Raw genomic sequence first — 21,644 nt, 5'->3', positions numbered from 1 at the left:
GAAAAAAATTAAAGATTGTTCTATTTTTTTTGCTGTGCAGAGTCACGGAGAGAAGCCCCACGGAAGCACTACGGAGCGCTTCCGTGGTGTTCCGTACCTCCGTTCCGCACCGGACCTTCCGGATTGCGGACCTATTCAAGTGAATGGGTCCGCATCCGTGATTTGGTGCACAAACGCCGGGGCCCGTATATTGCGGACCCGCAATACGGGCCCAGCCGACACACGTTTGTGTGCATGAGCCCTAAGGCTGAGTTCACAAAGCGGGTGCAAAGCGTGACTTGAACGCATAGCACCCGCACTGAATCCTGACCCATTCATTTCAATGGGTCTGTGTAAAAAAAAAATTTCATGCATCAGTTCTGCGTTGTGTGAGAATCGCAGCATGTTCTATATTCTGTGTTTTTCACGCAGCCCTGGTCCTATAGAAGTGAATGGGGCTTCAGTGAAAAATGTAATCCAGATGCAATGCGTTTTGGTTGCTAAGAGATGTTGTATGTAAACCTTCAGGTTTTTTTTCACGCACATGAAAAACGCATCAAAACGCATTGCACCTGCGCGGGTAAAACTGAACAACTGAACGCAGGCAAAACTGGCTGAACTTGCTTGCAAAATGGTGCGAGTTTCACTGAACGTATCCTGAGCCAATCCGTATTGTTCGTGTGAAAGAGGCCTTAGAGGCAGCGGGGGAGGGGGGACTGTTTTTCATCCAGCCAACCAGTACCCTGTTCTGTACTAATGAGGGGTACGTTCCCTGAACCAGTGTAGTCTCCAGATGGATGTCTCTGGTTCGGCTGCTATGAGCTGTGTATACCCTCGTGTGTCTCTTCAATGAGAAACATTACCCCCTGAGCTGCATCTAAAAGTCTTTTCTCAAGGGCTAATAGAGTAGTTAATGACCAGGAACAAACATTCAGAGAAACATTCATTCCCAGTCATTGACTGCTTGTTAGTATCATTTAGATGCAGCAATCAATTACGGGGATGATCAGTTGTTACCACGATCGTTCATCCCCATACAGTTTCATTATACACACAGTGATTTCCTGCAAACAAATGAGGATGTTTTTGTTGTTTTTGTGCCGCATAAATGATCAGTTCAGATGACCATGAGCTTTTTGCTGGCACATTTACAAAGGCCAATTATCAAGAACAAGCATTTATACAAACATTCGTTCCTAATAATTGTTTCAATCGTCGGCCTGTGTAAAAGGGCCTTAAAGGGGTTCTTCCAAATGTTTAATACATTTTGGCTCCTTTCCTACAGATCGGTGGAGGGCAGCACATTTACCAGCTCTCCGCTTTTTGGTTCCGCTTTGGTACATTGCTGCGTTCGCCTGCTCCAGTTCCCTCTTGTGAACTTCCAGTACGGACAGGGGGAGGGTCACATGTGCTGCTGCAGCCAATGACTGGCTGCAGCGGTGACGTGTCCTCAGAGCAGCACGTCACTGAGTCCACACCCCACTTGGGGGGACATGTCACTGCTGCGACTAGTCATTTCCTGCTGCGCAGCACGTGACCCTGGTATGTGCCGTAAGTTTACAAGCAGAAACCACAGTGCGGCGAACACAGTGATGGACTGAAGGAGCAGGAACCAAGTAAGTATGCTTTACACCACACTTCCAGTAGGAAGGAGGGAATCCAAAATTTGTTTAAAAGCTGAAGACAATGTGCATTCATAATCTTGTTATGTAACTGTTTATTACATGTAATGTGCCTGGTTCACCAGCAGGTGGCAGCATAAATGGCAGAGCTATCCTTAGAGAGAATGAAACCTACCATTCCATTCTCTCCCCCCCCCCCCCCCCCCCTTGGGCTGAAGTGGGCCAGTCGTGCTTGCTACCAGAAGGAGGTGGGGCAGTTCTAGTTTGTTCTGGTTGAGACTCCATGTTGGAGCTGCCAGGATTCTAACCTACTTTTTGGCTGAACATAAGTCCGACTACAAGAGAAAAGTGCATCATAAAGAGGAAACAAAGACACCAAGTCAGCTTGTCTTGTCAGTACAGCAGAGTGAGAGAAAGATATAGCAGAGTTAAGTTTGCCTGCCAGTTTAATGCTAAAGCCTGCTGGAACCAAAACAAAGCCTGTAAACTGTTTGAAGAAATGTTTATTCAAAGTAAAGCTGCCATTAAACTTCATCTCAAGGTCTGGACTCAAGTTATTCTTTCCAATCCCTCAATTATTCCCCCTATTTATTGCTTTGGAGCCAAAGCCTGGGGTCCAGCGGTTTCCAGGTAGGAGCACCGTGACACACATAAAGAGACATTTAGGCCGCACTACACCATTCGGCATTCCTACACCTGGGATGCGTTATAGGGAGGGCTCTGGGGGGAGGTTCCCGTTGCAGCCCCTTTAAGGCATTTCATCTAGCTAGCTCTCTTCTGTCTACAGATGGGTGTCTCAGGCTTGGCTGAATTTGGCATCTTTACAAGGAGTCTGTCATTAGGAACTTCACTTTAAACCTGGCACAATGCCTAGTAGGACTGGCTCCGCATAATCTGATAATACCTTTCCTGTTCTGATGCTGCATCCATGAAAAGTAATGCTTTTTATTAATATGCTCATAAGCTAAGTGCACTGAGAGTAGGCCTAAGCTACTCGGTGCACCCTAGCTCTACCACTTTCCTCTGCCAGCCCCTACCTCTCATTCTTAATTGAAAAGGCCAGGATGCTGTATTGTTTTCTCACCCGGCTCTGAAATCTCATGCCTCACTCCTCCACCGTCCGGTAGAAAATCTGTGCAAGTGCAGTACAACACCGGGTCCCCCGAGACAAAGATCTATTCTGCGCTTGCGGCAAAATTCCAATGAATCTCACAGTCGTGGGATTTCAGGGAGAGAGAACAATGCAGGAGCCTGGTCAATCAAGAAGGAAAGAGAGGGGCTGGCAGAGGACAGCAGAGATGCTAGAGTGCACCAATAAAAAGCATAATTTTTCAGGTAGTCAACATCAGATCTGATGGAAAAGAAGGATATTATTAGATTATGCTGAGCTAGTCCTGCCTGGTGAATAGGCAAGATAACAAAAACAGGGTAATATAAGGGGGCTTAAAGTGTAGCTGTCGTTCTTTTCTTCTTTTTTTTTTGTAATGTGTAGGGGCAGTGATACTGAACATTTTTGTAATATACTTTTATTACTGAAATCGCACATTTCTATTAGAAAAATAGCTCTAAAGTGGCCAATTTTGAGCTTTAGCAATGATCCTCTCTTCTTTTAACATAAGGGTCCATTCACACATCCGCAAATGGGTCCGCATCCGTTCCGCAATATCGGGTACGGTTGCGGACTTATTCATTCTCTATGGGGCCGGAAGAGATGCGGAGAGCACACTATGTGCTCTCCGCATCCGTATTTCCGGAGCGTGGCCCCGATGTCACGCCTTGCCCTGTGAATGTGCGGAGATCTGTCAGATTGGCTGCACATGTCTGACTTCTTTGTTTGTTTTGATTTGGGTTTGAGCTGGATGCACCTTCCCTCAGGTGTACTGGGTTTCATTGTTAGTGAGGCTATTTATCCCTCCTTCCCCCAGTGGCCTGTGTGGGTTATAGTTCTTTCCTGGGAGCTCTTGATTTGTGGTGGATCGTCTGCTCCAGCTCTGCTCAAGATAAGTCCTCTCCTTCATTTCCCTTTGTGTGTTTTTCTAGGCCTCTAGGGAGACGCTTGCTTCCTCCTGGTTTGAAGAAGCAGGTTGCCTCTTCCCTTTTCCCTGCTGCTTAGGGTTTGCCAAGGGTGTTTAGGTTTTAGGCACGAGGGCATGTGCATATCCACTCTAAGGGTATGCACATGGGCACAGCAGTTTAGGGAAAGCTTTTAGGGATCGCTAGGAGGTGACCCTTTTCTACCTAGCTTTTGGGCCTAGTCGTTTGTTCTGTTTGTTTTCCCGTGTTTGGTTATTTCCCCGCTTACCTACCTATCGTGACACCCAAACTTCCGGGCTTCGGCCCCAAACTTCCGGGCCGCGGGTCTGCAAAAAAATAGAACATGTCCTATTCTTGTCCGCAATTGCGAACAAGAATAGGCAGTTCTATGGGGGGTGCCGGCCGGGTGTATTGCGGATCCGCAATACACTACGGACGTCTGAATGGACCCTTACAGTGGAGACTTGCTAACACTGACTGTGTTATGTAATCAGAAGACAAAAGAGTGTTGCTAAGGCTCAAAATGGGCCACTTTAGAGTTATTTTTCTAATAGAAATATAATTTCAGTAATTAAAGTATATTTGAAAAAGTATCATTGCCCCCACACATTGCAAATATAAAATAATGACAGTTACACTTTAAGTGCAATGGTTTATTAAATAAAGGGCATATAAAAAAACATATGGAAATCATGTTTACAAAATCTCGTGTTATATAAAATACACGTCCTCATCAAAAGAGAACACAGATTTCATACCAACAAACTATAAATGAAAAGATATGCAGTTATGGTGGCTCACTTCTAGTGGCAGAATCGAGGCTGTGCTCAGTCCGAAGAAGCTAACCCAAAGCTTCGGGGGTAGTAGAATAAAAATGGAATAAATGGACGGCACTCGCAGCAAATGGGGTCTATGGGTATTATTTATTAGGTTATAAAGATAAGAAAGTTTAAAAATACCAGATGGTAATTAACATATAGTTGTATATCTATTCTGTATGGTTTTAATGACAGTTAGGATGTGCGCACCCCTTAGAGAATAAATAAATTAATGATAAATAAATAAATATTAGTTCCGCCTCACTTCTTCAGGGGGCGTGGCGAAACGCGCGTCAGGTTTTTAACTTTTCCCGTAACCTTAAAAAATTTAGGGAAATGGGAGGGTATATAGGTTTAGGTTTGCAACCAAGCCCAGGTGTCTGCAGAAGCCCAATGGCCCTTATACCACATAGACATCTGGCTCATGCGCAGTGATGTGAGGCATACTGGCCTCAGTGCATGCACTGGATGCCCCCTGGGCTGCCTTGTAATTACACATCCCAGCCTGTAGGACGTCCAGAGTGCATGACTAATCAGAAGACCTGATCTGGAAATTAAAGGGATTTTCCACCCTCCTGATATCGATTACCTATCCTCAGGTTGTGTGCTGACAGGTTCCTCTAAATTACACCTGTACAGTGCACGTAGTAATCTGATTAGAAAGGGATTAGATTGGATAATCCATAGGTGATAACAATACCAGATTAATGGAAGTCTCCATGGATGACCTTTGTATCTCCTGCAAAGTGTAAATGGCCCTGCATAATGATAGCATTATTGTATCATCTTTAGGATATCACGTTTCTGGACTGCAGGATGATGAAATTGTTTTTCCGGAGCGACTGGTGAACAGAGTAAGGAGGAACGTGGATGACAGCACGGTAAGCCTTAATCCTGTAATTGTAATGTCCACATGTCTCCTACGTATTATGAAGAAAATTGCACCATAAAGACAAACATAATAAAAATTCCTTACAGGGCATTGTACAGCACGAGACTAGAAATACATGGCTTCTTGTGATCAGTCGGGGTTCCAGCAGTAGGAACCCCAGCAAACAGACTCCTACGACCTATGCTGTAGATAAGGGATAAATATTGTTTGTGGGGCAGGTTTCAAGCCTAAATCCACATGAAATCTGCATCTCTAGGATAGCAATGGGGCTTCTGCTACCCTGCTCACATGGAAAATTGATGCGTGGATTTTAAGTGGTGTGACTAATTTCAGACAGAAATATAAAGGATAGGCCCACTGAATGACAATGGAGCTACTCTCCATCTACAGCCTCAGATTTCTGTTGTGTAAAATGTATGTCACATAATATTCCAAAGTATGAACAGACCCGTAAAGGGCTTGTGCAAGAATAGGTGGAATGGGTGGAAAGGAAGTTTACTCATCTTCTTCCCAGCGCTGTCTTCCAGGCCTTAGGCTCCCTTACTGAAAACATCTAGTTGGAAATTGCCGCAGCCAATCACTGTCCGCCTTTGGAGGTGTCCGCACAGTAACCTAACCTAGAATGGGCATGTGTATTCTTGGCGCTGTCTGGAAACGGCGCATGAAAAATCCTCGGCTGCCACTGAAAGGCGGTTTCGTCAGTGCGCTTTTCGGCATAGAATCCAGCACTAAAATCCATTGTGTGGATCTGCCCTAAAACTTAATTAATGCTACTGAATAAGCTCTTCTAAAAAACTCTTTCCCGGATGATTTACTTTGTCTTCAGGTTTGCACAGTAAGATGCAGGCGTAGAATCATTCGTTGCCTGGAATGTATATTTTCACATAAATCGGCGTCGCACCCATACCATGTCTATAAAACGCTGCATATATTACATGTCTGGAATAGTTATTTTGTTCTTACTGACAACAAGTCAAGGGTTGTCACTGGTAAAACAAACAAACTTTGGTGTCAGGTGTCCGCTTTACGGAAGCAACTAGTACAGAAGAAAGTCCCTACCTTTAACTTGGAAATGCCACAAAAATGGCCTGAGTGCTGGTTAACAAGTTATTCCTAAATACTTTCTGCTTCACAATCATAAGACCATTTACCAAAGCCACCCCCAAACACATCCTGGTGTGAGCAGGTCTTCCAGGCTGGTGAGGACGTGAAGTTACAGCCAAATGAGCATCAGGCAGTACTAACTAAAGGTGCTGTCACTTTTCTAGGCTCCTCATCTATAACCACTACTCCTACTTCAGTTACGGAAACTCCATAACGGAGTTTTCAATTGTATAAGATAAAAAAAAAAAACATGACGGTGGGCTCCCATTGGCAGAGCAGTACCAAACACAGCTGCACAAAGGTGGATGGTGCTATATCGCTTACTGCAGGGACATTTCCATCAGAAACGGGTATTTGTGAAACTCAATGAGAGTAATTTTCAAAGACATTTTATGTTAGTCTTTGTTTCCCCTTTGTGCTGCCGGAGGGGTTCGGTTAATTTATGACGAGGCGCATGCCCCATCATAAATTAGGTGCATCTAACTGGAGTCGTTTTCACTTCTCTTGTACGCCTGGAAAATTTGTCCCTCTCCAATCCCAAGTGGTGAGGACAATGCAAAAACACTGGTGCAACAAAATGTCTACAGAAGAGCATTGCATGGATCAATGTAATGTGTGATGCCTGAACTGAATCACCAAATGAGAGCTCTCTGGTCGCAGTGATGGTCTGACTGAGACAGTTAAGTGAGACTGTTTGCTGTGCTAAAAGTCCAAAGAAAGAGATAGTTAAAGAGCTAGGACAGGACGTAAAATACATGGAGCGACTTGATATGAAGTGAAATGATATCCAGAAAAACATCCACCTGTTTTTCATAAAAATTAAAAAAAAAATAAACATACAATATTCACATATAGGCTGTTGATATGTGCTAAAATGTTGATGGAAGTATCCCTTTAAAGGGTTTGTGCAAGAATTGGGGAAGGGGGGGGGGGGGAATTTGCAAACCCCCTCCACATGGCCGAACCTGTAAGGGGAAGATTACTTACCTGCTTGCCAGCTCTGCCTCCTCGCTCCTTATCTTCCAGGCCCGCGATACTGCTCTTTGCTGTAAACATCCGGTAAGACATCACTGCAGGCAATCGCTGCAGTGGAAACCGGATCCACTTCCATCAAGGAGAGCTGGTCAGCACTGCGGCAGGTAAGCAATCTTCCCTTTACAGGTCTAGCCAAGTGAGAGGATTTGCCAAAGTCCCCTCCCCCATTCTTGCACACCCCTATAAGGGGCGGCAGTTTTCCAGTGTTCTGCCTCTGAAATCTCCACTCAAAACTAATTAAGTGTTCCTGCATGGCAAGACCACTTACTGTTATCTCACATATATATTCTTATTATTATAGCCAAATTTACCAGCCTAACTCCTCCCACAGTTTTTACACTACATAGACCGTAATATACCGAAACGTGCGGATTGTTCCAGATTGGTGCGCTATTACTTTGTGGAACGTTTCGCCGAATGGTTCACGAAATATCAGCGTTTTTGTGGCGAAATTGGTCCCATAGGAATGAATGGCGGAATGTTCAAAACTAGAGTGGGAGCTGAAAAATCAGGACATGATTTCTAAACTGCCACCACCCCCTCATTTTCAAGCCCACCTACACAAATCTTATATCAAAACGTTCAGCTATCCCTGCTGCTAAGCCATAGTCCTGATAGTTTTCACAATATGACCATTTGTTTGCAACTCACGCCGCCCATTGACATTCATTGAAACTCCACTCTAGCCACCTCAAATTTGAAGGGAAATTTCTAAACTGCGACTGTGCCTTCATTTTTTTCATATTTCAGAGACATACTATGCATCAAAATGTAGGTCTGGGTCTTGTGATTCTCACAATATAAAGCTCTTCGCCGTAAGATTTATAATTTTTAAATTACAACAGTTTGAAAATGGCAACCGCCAGTGAAGTGAGTAAGTTGGAGCAGTTTGTTTTTAATCCGCTCTTCTCTGCCCTTGCTGTAGAGTGAGTTGCCATAGGAACCCAGGTATGTGAGCAGCCAGCAGAGTGACAAAAGCTAGAGTGTGAGCTGAAAAATCAGGACATGATTTCTAAACTGCCACCACTCCCTCATTTTCAAGCCTACCTACACAAATCGGCTGCTAATGTTTTTATAAATGTATGTTTTAATGTAACTGTGAAGCACTTTGGGCAACAACATTGCAATTAAATGTGCTATATAAATAAATGAAAGTCGAAATGCATTTCTCACTCTATCAAGCTTGCCATGTGCACTTTTTAAATTTGATCAATCAATTGGTTAGTGTAATGTTTACTATTGTTACTCACTCCAAACACTCCACACAGTTACTCTGCCCAGTCCATAAAGTTACTCTGCCCAGTCCAAACTTTCCACAGTTACTCAAACCACTCCACCCAGTTACTCCGCCCACTCCAATTGTAGACTACTGGTGGAGACAAGAACACTTCACACAATTTCCCCAGAAAGTGTAGCTTTTCTAGTTATGGAATTGCAGTTATACTGGAGATCATATCTCAGATGCTATGAAAATGATGTGTGGAAGAAATTGCTTACATACCCTGCGGCATCAAAGATGTAATAAAACGTGAGACTGAGTTATTTCACTTTTTATCTTCAGGATGAGAATATATCCTACATCATCCAAACTTCAAATCGTACTCTAATCCTTAATCTTCAGAGGAACAGGTATGGAGAACTTCTAAATGTTGTAAAGGTAGCCATTATTATTTCCATTCATAATTTTTTTATTTCTTGAGCACTATCAACATCCATAGCACTTTACGTAGAATAATACTGGGGTAGCACATTGTAGATATTACAAAAGACAGTGTGGTTCAGACGAAGAAAGTATTTTTCATAAGACACATGAGGTAGGAGAACTGCCCATCATAGAATAGGTGTTACATTGGCGGCCTGGGTTTGTCAGTTCTCTGCTTCTTCTATTAGGTGTTACATCGGTGGTCCGGGTCTGTCACTGCTCTGCTTCTTCTATTAGGTATTACATCGACAGCCCGGGTCCGTCACTGCTCTGCTTCTTCTATTAGGTGTAACATCGGTGGTTCGGGTCTGTCACTGCTCTGCTTCTTCTATTAGGTGTTACATCGGTGGTCCGGGTCCGTTACTGCCCTGCTTCTTCTGTTAGGTGTTACATCAGCAGTCTGGGTCCGTCACTGCTCTGCTTCTTCTATTAGATGTTACATCAGCAGTCTGGGTCCGTCACTGCTCTGCTTCTTCTATTAGGTGTAACATCGGTGGTCCGGGTCTGTCACTGCTCTGCTTCTTCTATTAGATGTTACATCAGCAGTCTGGGTCCGTCACTGCTCTGCTTCTTCTATTAGGTGTAACATCGGTGGTCCGGGTCTGTCACTGCTCTGCTTCTTCTATTAGATGTTACATCAGCAGTCTGGGTCCGTCACTGCTCTGCTTCTTCTATTAGGTGTAACATCGGTGGTCCGGGTCTGTCACTGCTCTGCTTCTTCTATTAGATGTTACATCAGCAGTCTGGGTCCGTCACTGCTCTGCTTCTTCTATTAGGTGTAACATCGGTGGTCCGGGTCTGTCACTGCTCTGCTTCTTCTATTAGATGTTACATCAGCAGTCTGGGTCCGTCACTGCTCTGCTTCTTCTATTAGGTGTTACATCGGTGGTCCGGGTCTGTCACTGCTCTGCTTCTTCTATTAGATGTTACATCAGCAGTCTGGGTCCGTCACTGCTCTGCTTCTTCTATTAGGTGTAACATCGGTGGTCCGGGTCCGTTACTGCCCTGCTTCTTCTATTAGATGTTACATCAGCAGTCTGGGTCCGTCACTGCTCTGCTTCTTCTATTAGGTGTTACATTGGTGGTTCGGGTCTGTCACTGCTCTGCCTCTTCGATTAGATGTTACATCAGCAGTTCAGCTCCGTTACAGCTCTGCTTCTTCGATTAGGAACATTGCTCATTGCATTACAGCTTACCCACAGAGGTGCTTTGGGTCAGACCCCCACTTATCAGATACTGATGACCTATTCTGTGGATAGATAATCAGTGTTAAACACTCAGACAACCCCCTTTAAATATTGATGACCTAGATCAGATCAGTGGGGGTCCTACACCTCCACCAATCAGCTGTTTATGGCAGTGGATAGCGTTGTAAGCAGACAGCTCCGTCCACTGCGTAGTGGCTGTGCTGGGTTATATTCACATTGAACATTCATTTGTCAGGTGATCACATCTTTCGTGGGTCACCAAAAATCCTCACTTGTTGGCAGCATATATCACTCTGTGTAAACAGGAATGCACTGCTGACAAACAGTGAAACTGCATGTACTGTATCATAACGATCGTTCTTCCCCATACATCAGTGATAATTGATTTATGTAAATGAGTGTTCAATGATCAGGAATGGACATTCTTCACTCCCAATCATCAAACCATATGAACGGGCCCTTAGGCCCCTTTCACACACACTGGTGAGAATTCCGCGCAGGTGCAATGTGTGAGGTGAACGCATTGCACCCGCACTGAATTCGGACCCATTCACTTGGGGCTGTGCACATAAGCGGTGATTTTCACACATCACTTGTGCGTTGCGTGAAAATCGCAGCATGCTCTATATTCTGCGTTTTTCACGCAGCGCAGGCCCCATAGAAGTGAATGCGGCTGTGAGAAAATCGCAAGCACCCGCAAGCAAGTGCGGATGCGGTGCTATTTTCACGCATGGTTGCTAGGTGACGATCGGGATCCGATCTTTATTATTTTACCTTATAACATGGTTATAAGGGAGAATAATAGCATTCTTAATACAGAATGCTAAGTAAATTAGGGATGGAGGGGTTAAAAAAAAATAATTAAACACACCTCATCCACTTGTTCGCGCAGCCCGGCTTGTCTTCTTTCTTCTTCTTTGAGGACCTGGGAGAAAAGGACCTTTGGTGATGTCACTGCGCTCATCACATGGTCTATCACAAGTGATGCGTGAAAAAAAAAATCGCTCATGTACACAGCCCCATAGAAATGAATGGGTCCGAATTTAATGCATTGCACCTGCGCGGAAAACTCGCCCATGTGAATGGGGCCTTACTGTATATCTGTTTGTCACTGTATAATTATAAAATTTGGATAAAATTGGAAGCAAAGCCAATGAAACAAGGGACAACTGGAATTTGTCAGGGGCTCTTGGAAGGAACTTTGTAGAGCTGAGGCTACTTTAAAATCTGCGCTTTCCCTTTTTGCTACTGAGATCTGTCATAGGATCTCAATAGCGGTGGAAAAAGCTTCAGTTTTGTCCCCATTTATTGTCAAAACTGAACTAAAGGAAACGGAGTGCACCAGAATGCATTCCGTTCCGTTTCATTGCATTCCGATGAAGCACACAAAAGCACTGCAAGCAGCGTTTTTGAGTGCGTACTGGAATCTGACACAAAAGAAAACGGATTCGTCACCCATTGACTTACAATGGTTTTAGTGCCGGATCCGTCATGGCTATTTTAGAGAAAATACAACCGGATCCGTTCAAAACGGATGCAGCGGGTTGTATTATCATGAGGGAAGCGTTTTTGCTGATCCATGACGGATCCAGCAAAAACGCAGATGTGAAAGTAGCTTAACCTCTTCAGGACACAGGACGTACAGGTACGCCCTTATGTCCTGGTACTTAAGGACACAGGGCGTACCTGTACGCCCTGTGTATTTCTGATCACCGCCACGCAGCGGGCGGTGATTGGAAGCCAGTGCCTGCTCAAATCATTGAGCAGGCACCTTGGCTAAATGCCCGGGGGGGTCCCGTGACCCCCTCATGTCGGCGATCGCCGCAAACCGCAGGTCAAACCACAGGTCAATTGCGACGGCGGGTCCCCATGCAGCTGTAGGGGGGACCCGATGGCATGGAAGGCAGCGCGATGCCTAAGGAAGGCATCAGCGCTACCTTCCGGTGACGAGCCTGTGAGATCCAGCCCCCTGGATCTCACAGGCCCCGGAAGCTGTATGAGTAATACACACAGTATTACTCATACAGCCAATGCATTCCAATACAGAAGTATTGGAATGCATTGTAAAGGATTAGACCCCCAAAAATTCAAGTCCCAAAGTGGGACAAAAAATTAAGTGAAAAAAAAGTTGAAAAAATAAAGTTTTCCCCCCAAAAAATTAAAAATTTCAAGTAAAAATAAACAAAAACGTCAATTTCCCCAAATAAAGTTAAACAAAATTGGTAAAAAAAATAGGGGGGGGGGAGTATACATATTAGGTATCGCCGCCTCCGTATCGACCGGCTATATAAACATATCACATGACCTAACCCAGTGATAGGCAAACTGCGGCTCTCCAGCTGTTGCAAAACTACAACTCCCACCATGCCCTGCTGTAGGCTGAAAGCTGTAGGCAGTCTTTGCATTCTGGGAGTTGTAGTTCTGCAAAAGCTGGAGAGCCGCAGTTTGCCTATCACTGACCTAACCCATCAGATGAACACCGTAAAAAATAAAAAATAAAAACTGTGCTAAATAAACAATTTTTTTGTCACCTTACATCACAAAAAGTACAACAGCAAGCGATCAAAAAGGCGTTTGCCCACCAGAATAGTACCAATCTAACCGTCTCCTCATCCCGCCAAAAATGAGCCCCTACCTGAGACGATCGCCCAAAAAATAAAAAAACTATGGCTCAGAATATGGAGACACTAAAACATAATTTTTTTTGTTTTAAAAAAGCTGTTATTGTGTAAAACTTACAGAAATAAAAAAAAATATACATATTAGGTATCGCCGCATCCATATCGACCGGCTCTATAAAAATATCATATGACCTAACCCCTCAGATGAACACCGTAAAAAATAAAAAATAAAAACTGTGCTAAATAAACCATTTTTTGTCACTTTACATCACAAAAAGTGTAATTGCAAGTGATCAAAAAGTCATATGCACCCCAAAATAGTGCCAATCAAACCGTCATCTCATCCCGCAAAAAATGAGACCCTAACTAAGATAATCGCCCAAAAAATGAAAAAACTATGGCTCTCAGACTATGGAGACACAAAAACATGAGTTGTTTTTTTTTGTTTCAAAAATGATATTATTGTGTAAAACTTACATAAATAAATAAAAAAGTATACATATTAGGTATCGCCACATCCGCATCGACCGGCTCTATAAACATATCACATGACCTAACCCCTCAGATGAACACCATAAAAAATAAAAACTGTGATAAATAAACAATTGTTTTGTCACCTTACATCACAAAAAGTGTAATAGCAAGCGATCAAAAAGTCACACGCACCCCAAAATAGTGCCAATAAATCTCATCCTGCAAAAATCATACCCTACCCAAGGTAATCGCCCGAAAACTGAAAAAATTATGGCTCTCAGACTATGGAAACACTAAAACATGATTTTTTTTTGCTTCAAAAATGAAATCATTGTGTAAAACTTACATAAATAAAAAAAGTATACATATTAGGTATCGCCGCGTCCGTGACAACCTGGTCTATAAAAATACCACATGATCTAACCTGTCAGATGAATGTTGTAAATAACAAAATATAAAAACTGTGCCAAAACAGCTATTTCTTGTTATCTTGCCTCACAAAAAGTGTAATATAGAGCAACCAAAAATCATATGTACCCTAAACTAGTACCAACAAAACTTCCACCCTATCCTGTAGTTTCTAAAATGGGGTCACTTTTTTGGAGTTTCTACTCTAGGGGTGCATCAGGGGGGCTTCAAATGGGACATGGTGTAAAAAAAAACAGTCCAGCAAAATCTGCCTTCCAAAAACCATATGGCGTTCCTTTCCTTCTGCGCCCTGCCGTGTGCCCGTACAGCAGTTTACGACCACATATGGGGTGTTTCTGTAAACTACAGTATCAGGGCCATAAATATTGAGTTTTGTTTGGCTGTTAACCCTTTCTTTGTAACCGGAAAAAATGGATTAAAATGGAAAATTTGCCCAAAAATTTGAATTCTGAAATTTCATCTCCATTTGCCAATAACTCTTGTGGAACACCTAAAGGGTTAACGACGTTTGTAAAATCAGTTTTGAATACCTTGAGGGGTGTAGTTTCTTAGATGGGGTACATTTATGGAGTTTCTACTCTAGGGTTGCATCAGGGGGGCTTCAAATGGGACATGGTGTCAAAAAAACCAGTCCAACAAAATCTGCCTTCCAAAAACCGTATGGCATTCCTTTCCTTCTGCGCCCTGCCGTGTGCCCGTACAGTAGTTTACGACCACATATGGGGTGTTTCTGTAAACTACAGAATCAGGGCCATAAATATTGGGTTTTCTTTGGCTGTTAACCCTTGCTTTGTAAAAGTAAAAAAAATATTAAAATGGAAAATCTGACAAAAATGTGAAATTTTTAAATTGTATCTCTATTTTCCATTAATTCTTGTGGAAAACTAAAGGGTTAACAAAGTTTGTAAAATCAGTTTTGAGGGGTGTAGTTTCTAGAATGGGGTCATTTTTGGGTGGTTTCTATTATGTATGCCTCGCAAAGTGACTTCAGACCTCAACTGGTCCCTAAAAATTGTTTTTTTTTTAAATTTCAGAAAAATTTCAAGATTTGCTTCTAAACTTCTAAGCCTTGTAACATCCCCAAAATATAAAATATCATTCCCAAAATGATCTAAACATGAAGTAGACATATGGGGAATGTAAAGTAATAACTATTTTTGGAGGTATTACTATGTATTATAGAAGTAGAGAAATTGAAACTTGGAAATTTGCAATTTTTTACAAATTTTTGCTAAATTTGGTATTTTTTTATAAATAGAAATGAATTTTTTTTACTTCATTTTACCAGTGTCATGAAGTACAATATGTGACGAAAAAATAATCTCAGAATGGCCTGGATAAGTCAAAGTGTTTTAAAGTTATCACCACTTAAGTGACACTGGTCAGATTTGCAAAAAATGGCCTGGTCCTTAAAGGGAACCTGTCACTGGGATTTTGGGTATAGAGCTGAGGAAATGGGTTGTTAAATGGCCGATAGCACATCCGCAATATCCAGTCCCCTACCTCCCTGCCTTCTTGTGGGCGTTTACGGATACGCGATTGGACATCGCGGCTCTGACGCGTCATATGGGTGGGGCAAGAGGTGTGGCTGGCTAACTGACCATTGGCCGGCTGCGCTACTTTGCCCGCCCTTAACTTTTCCTCCTCCCAATGTCCTGATTACAATGGGGCGTTCCTAGATTAATTCGATATGTGATACAGGTGTGTAGGGCTCTTTATAAGAAGCGCATTCACAAGGAGAGCCTCACCCCTAGAGGAAGGCATCCGCCGAAACGCACGTCGGGGTTACGTGGCTCTCCTGAGGTGTATATCTCTATATTTATGGGTATGTAGATATGCTATATTGTTGTGGACTTTGAGGGATGTGTTCATCGGCTCTAGGTGCTCAGCTATACCCACTTATCCACAGGTGGATGTTCACTGTGCACCTGAGCCAGTTTTGCATGTATTTGGAGGTTTAAGCTGTCACAGCTACAATTGTGGTATTTGACCATTGATATGGTGACTTCTTATGCACTTGCACTTTAACCTTCTGCTGGCTGTCATATGGTCCCATAATTTGGAACCATCAGACATCCATATGCCGCGGTGTAATCTGCAACCACTTTTTGATATGGTGTTTTGCTACTCAGCATTTGCACTTTAGCATTTTTATATCTGTGGTTACAGTTATACATACAGAAATCAGTGAGGTACTGCACTCCTTTTTTCTACCGCCTTTTGCACATTGCATACTCCAAACCCCCCCCCCCCCCCTCCCTATGTCTCATTTGTGTTAACATGCCTCCTCAGATGTAGCCATTTTTTATCTGTTGTCTCATGTCTCGTTTATGTGTTATTTATTCAATAAAGGATTTATTTTTGATGATATACCCGTTTAATCTCAGTTTATTCTTGTTGGTTGGAATACCCAGTCCCCATAGCTCTGTGTGCTTTTATTGTGTAAAAAAAACGATTTGATACATATGCAAATTAACATAAAAGAGTCATATCTAAGGCCTCTTTCACACTTGCGTTGTCCGGATCCGTCGTGTACTCCATTTGCCGGAATTACACGCCGGATCCGGAAAAACGCGTAAGAACGCATAATTTTTTCTTTCCGGATGTGTCTTTCCGTTTTTTTTGGTAAGAGACTGATCCGGAAATCCTGAAGCCAACATCAACGTTTTTTTTACGGATCCGTCGTACGGATCCGGTATGGGGCTGGTTCCGTACGACGTATCCGGAAAAAAAACTTTTATGTTGGCTTCAGGATTTCCGGATCAATCTCTTTTCGCGCCAGCCAAGTCCTTCCTACTTCCTGGCGCAGACGCAACTTCCAGATCCGTTGTTGCATCGTAACAACTGAAGATGTTAGGACGGATCCAGAATAATACATTTCAATGGGCTATTATTCCGGATCCGTCGATGCGGCAAGTGTTCAGGATTTTTGACGGGAGCAAAAAGCGCAGCATGCTGCGGTATTTTCTTCGGCCAAAAAACGTTCCGATCCTGAACTGTAGACATCCTGATGCATCCTGAACGGATTTCTCTCCCTTCAGAATGCATGGGGATAATCCTGATCAGGATTTTTCCGGCATAGAGCCCCGATGACGGAACTCTATGCCGGAAAACAAAAGCGCAAGTGTGAAAGAGCCCTTACTTGTGTGACCAGAGAAGAGTCATATTTTCAAGCTCTGACTCATCTCAGGTTAATTTGCATATGTATCAAATCAGTTTTTTTGCACAATAAAAGCACACAGAGCTTTGGGGACTGGGTATTGTGGATGTGCTAGTGGCCATCTAGCAACCCATGTCCTCAGCTCTATACACAAAATCTCGGTGACAGGTTTCCTTTAAGGTGAAATAAGGCTGTGTCCTTGAAGGGAGTCTGTCACCACATTTGGGCATAATAGACTGATCAAATAGGGTTATATGTGCCACCCAGAACTTAAAAACAGTACTTTTGTTGTAGAGTACTTTTGTTGCCGAAAATGAACTTTTAACATTATGTTAATGAGCCCTCTCAAGTGCCCAGGGCGGCGTCTCAATCCTCCGAGCCCCAGGCAGCACCTCCTCAACGGCTCATAACCCCGCCCTCCGTGTGCCTCTGCCCGCCCGTTTACTCCCCTCCCCTGTCCTTTTCCACTGCAGCTGCGCGGTCAAATTCGTAGCGGGGGCATGCGCAGTAGGTATTGCGATGCCCTGCCAGGAGCGGGCATCGCATTGCGCATGTGCCCGCTACGAATTTGACCGCGCAGCTGCAGTGGAAAAGGACAGGGGAGGGGAGTAAACGGGCGGGCAGAGGCACACGGAGGGCGGGGTTATGAGCCGTTGAGGAGGTGCTGCCTGGGGCTCGGAGGATTGAGACGCCGCCCTGGGCACTTGAGAGGGCTCATTAACATAATGTTAAAAGTTCATTTTCGGCTAAAAGAAAGGTCAGTTTTCTACAACAAAGGTACCATTTTTAAGTTCTGGGTGGCACATATAACCCTATTTGATCAGTCTATTATGCCCAAATGTGGTGACAGACTCCCTTTAAGGAGTTAAAGATAAGCAGAGGAAGGAACGATAGGAGCGTGACATCACATAGAAGTAGTGACATGGACAACATACATGGCAGACTCTGATTGTGTCCTGTATCATTTTTCACCGTCTTTAGAGATTTCGTGAGTAAAGACTTTGAGCACTTTACCTACAGCAAAGATGGTGGACTGAAGGCCCTCAATTCCACAGTACCGGTAAGTTTCATCGCATACATCTCAGTAGTGGATGGGTGATCAATGTTCTCTGTTACAAATCCCATCCTGGAATTATCCAGAATTTACTGAATAAAATACAGTTTTAATAAAGTAATGAAGATCCTTCAATCAACATACGCACATAACGCAATGCTATAGTATTTATATAAACTGCTTAACTTCCTTTCTTGCCGGACCCGTCAATCCTCTCGCGATAAGAGCTCATGCACGCGAATGTATTTTTTGTCTGTGTCCATTCCGGGTTTTTTTTACGGCCTTTATGCGGAGCCATTCATTTCAATGGGGCCGCAAAAAAAATAAAAATAAGGAAATTACTTCCATATCCGTATGTCCGCAAGTCTGTTCCGCCAAAAAACAGAACATGCCCTATTCTTGTCCATTTTGCATTTTTATTTCAATGGATTTGCACCACAAAATGCAATGCTGTCTGAAAGCAGCGTGTTATAGAGCAGGAGGAGCTGAGCAGATTGATATAGAGTTTTATGGGGAAGGATTCGGAAGAATTGGTATCTTATACATTTATATCTTTGCTTTTTGAAACAGCTATCATTACAGGAGGAGATGTTATCAGTGACTGAGAGCTATGTATCTATGTACTCCTAGGCTACATGCACACGACCGTATGTGTTTTGCGGTCCGCAAATTGCAGATCCGCAAAAAAAATGGATGATTTTCTGTATGGCATCCGTTTTTTTTTGCGGATCCATTGTAATAATGCCTATCCTTGTCCGCAAACTAGAAAAAAATAGGGCATGCACTATTTTATTTGCGGAGCAACGGAACGGACATACTGATGCGGACAGCACACGGTGTGCTGTCCGCGTTTTTTTGCGGACCCATTGAAATGAATGGGTCCGCATTCTATCCGCAAAAAAAACACGGAACGGACACGGAAACAAAATACGGTGGTGTGCATGAGGCCTAATACACACAATGTTATCAATCACTGATAAGACCTCTCTCCTGTACCGATAGCTGTACACAGGAGGTGGAAAAAGCAAAGATATAAATGTATAAAATACAGGTTTTACTGAATCTTTTCCCACTAAACTATATATCAATCTGCTCATCTCCTCCTGCTTTAAAATAGCATTAACCTTTTAAAGGGGTTGTACTTATTGGACAACTTCTTTTTGCTAGAAAGGACCCTCAATGAAAAATGGATTACAGGGCATCCTGCATCTGGGACCCCCAAAGATAAGCTTAGATCTGCACAGGATCAAAGGCAAAACAAAACATTAGGCATGGACATCAGATCATTAATGGATGTGTATTTTGCAGAAATACTCCTGTTATTACCATGGACAGGTGGAAGGAATGGAGGACTCTGTCGTTGCGCTCAGCGACTGTCATGGTCTCAGGTTAGTTTGCATGCATGTATTTACATTTGCAAAGGTAAAAATGAGGTGACAACATGGATGAGCTGGCTGACAACTCCAGTGGTGGAGAGCGCGATAAAAGAACATGTCCTGTGTTCCTTCTACCAAATCACCCTAATCCTCTTTCTTAGTGATGTCACTAAATCCTTCCATAGACATCAGATATTTGTTGGTGAATCTGACAAATTTGGGCGGTATCTCTCAACAATCTAAAGGTGGCCATGGACCGGTCAAATCTAATTTTATAACCCGATGATCATGGGACAATCAGCCAGTATTGTCTGGTAAACGTCTCCTGTCTACAGTCAGTTTGATGTCTATGTGGACAGGAAGACCAATGTATAATGGGGGAGATTTATCAAAACTGGTGCAAAGGAAAACCAAGGAGGAATCTGATTTTGTTGCTTTGGGAAACTAAACCAGTTTTGATAAATCTCTCTCAATGTCTCTTGTTGAGAGAAACATAGGTCGAGAAAGTTGGATATTATCCAAGCAATTCCTGGCAGCAATTTGAAGGGGTTGTCCTATTATACAAGGTATCCCCTCTCACCAGGATGGGGATAATCATCGGACTGATGGAGGTATGACTACCTAGAAAGTGGCATGTGCTGCCATTCCGATTAGCTCTACGGGGCTGCTGGACATAAATTAGTGCTTGTACTCAGCTGTCTCCGGCAGTGCCATAGAATTGAATGGAGCGGCAGGCACACGTGGGCGTCTGCCATTTCATTAAAATGGGGAGCATGGGCCCCCCATCCTTGTGATCGGTGGGGGGCTCCCCTCTGCGCTGAGTGATGACTCTAGCAATTCCTGATTGGGGCTACAATTCATCACTGGTGAAAGGGGTTGGGAAGTGTTCAGTGTAGAGAGCTGAGGGCACTGAACGAGAAGGGACTGCCTCCGTGGCACTTACTATCTACATAATGACCCAAATAAAGTGACCGCCATTACCCCTCCCTCCTTTTGGTGCCCTCATTATGTGATTTCTGAATATTCCAATATACATATTCATGAATTCAAATTCATCTGAGACATAAGGAACAATCAACGTCATCACAAGTTCTCGGTTCTCATCTACATTTGCAGTATTTCGTTAGGAATCTCAAGTCCGTGTCCTATATTTTCGTGTCCTGTTGATTTTCTATTGTTCTAGTAATTACTTCTCCGTATTTTGCAGGGGAGTCGTGTACTTGAGTGAGGTGCATTATGGGATTGAGCCTGTGGAGCATCCCTTTGGTGGAGCACACCGGCTGTATCGGTTAGATGAGCCCGATGGAGCCGCTATGTGCGGCGTGGTGGAGACCATGGACACCTCACATACTTTACTGCCCTCGTATTATCTACTCCGTAGGGTAAATGTCCCAATCCCCACTGTCATTTAATGAGTCAAGTCACATATAGTGCATTTTATGTTTGGAATTTTCGATCTGTGAATCAAAATTTCTCTTTTTTGTACATAATTTTACTTTACTTGTTCCTCTACAGAAATGTTAACCAAATGATATTACACAGAAACTATGCACTGCAAAGGGTGAAATCCGCAGTGGACATTTGCAGACTTAATTGAAATACTGATGATTAAAATTGATGATTTTACACCCGATTGATGACAACAGTGTAAAGTCACAAAAAGTTGCAAATCTTGATGAAATATTGGCATGCGCCAAAATTTGCTAATTTTTTTAATGCTAAAAAAACAACAAAGTACAAAACCTTATAAATCCCCCCATTGAGATTGGCAGTTTCATTCCTTGAGGTGGGGACAGTTTGGCAAATGCACTTTTCTTTGCTGTAGGTCGGAGATCAGCAACCTTCGGCACTCCAGCTGCTGTGAAACTACAACTCCCAGCATGCAAACATGCTCGGCTGTTCTTCTAACTCGCACATAAGTGAATGAAGCATTTTGGGAGTTGCAGTTTCTGAACAGCTGGAGTGCCGGAGGTTGCTAATCGATGCTGTAGGTGAATGGGAATGTATTGTAACCAATGATTGCTATAGGAACAGTTCCAATTGTTTAGTCAAGATAAACCTCCTCTCAGATCGTTCATAAACAAAAGATCTTTCTTTAAAAGAAACTTCCCAGAAAGATCTGTATTGGCCAACTGC

The 21,644-nt window shown here is 43.2% G+C and overlaps 1 protein-coding gene across 2 annotated transcripts in view; it reads left to right on the top strand.

The window, feature by feature from the left end:
• LOC121004858 (disintegrin and metalloproteinase domain-containing protein 9-like) overlaps positions 1-21,644 on the top strand; it is a 97,976-nt gene that overhangs the window by 22,542 nt on the left and 53,790 nt on the right. For both annotated transcript variants that reach the window (XM_040437251.1, XM_040437250.1), the window contains exons 3-7: positions 5,246-5,334; positions 9,046-9,113; positions 18,060-18,138; positions 19,441-19,520; positions 20,716-20,890. In XM_040437251.1, coding sequence (XP_040293185.1) covers positions 5,246-5,334; positions 9,046-9,113; positions 18,060-18,138; positions 19,441-19,520; positions 20,716-20,890 — 491 coding nt within the window. The remainder of the gene's footprint in view (positions 1-5,245; positions 5,335-9,045; positions 9,114-18,059; positions 18,139-19,440; positions 19,521-20,715; positions 20,891-21,644) is intronic.

Source organism: Bufo bufo, chromosome 6 (genome assembly GCF_905171765.1).
Source record: "Bufo bufo chromosome 6, aBufBuf1.1, whole genome shotgun sequence".
Lineage (NCBI taxonomy): Eukaryota > Metazoa > Chordata > Amphibia > Anura > Bufonidae > Bufo > Bufo bufo.
The sequence above is the reverse complement of the archived record's forward strand: the minus strand, read 5'-3'. Positions and strand labels throughout refer to the sequence as shown.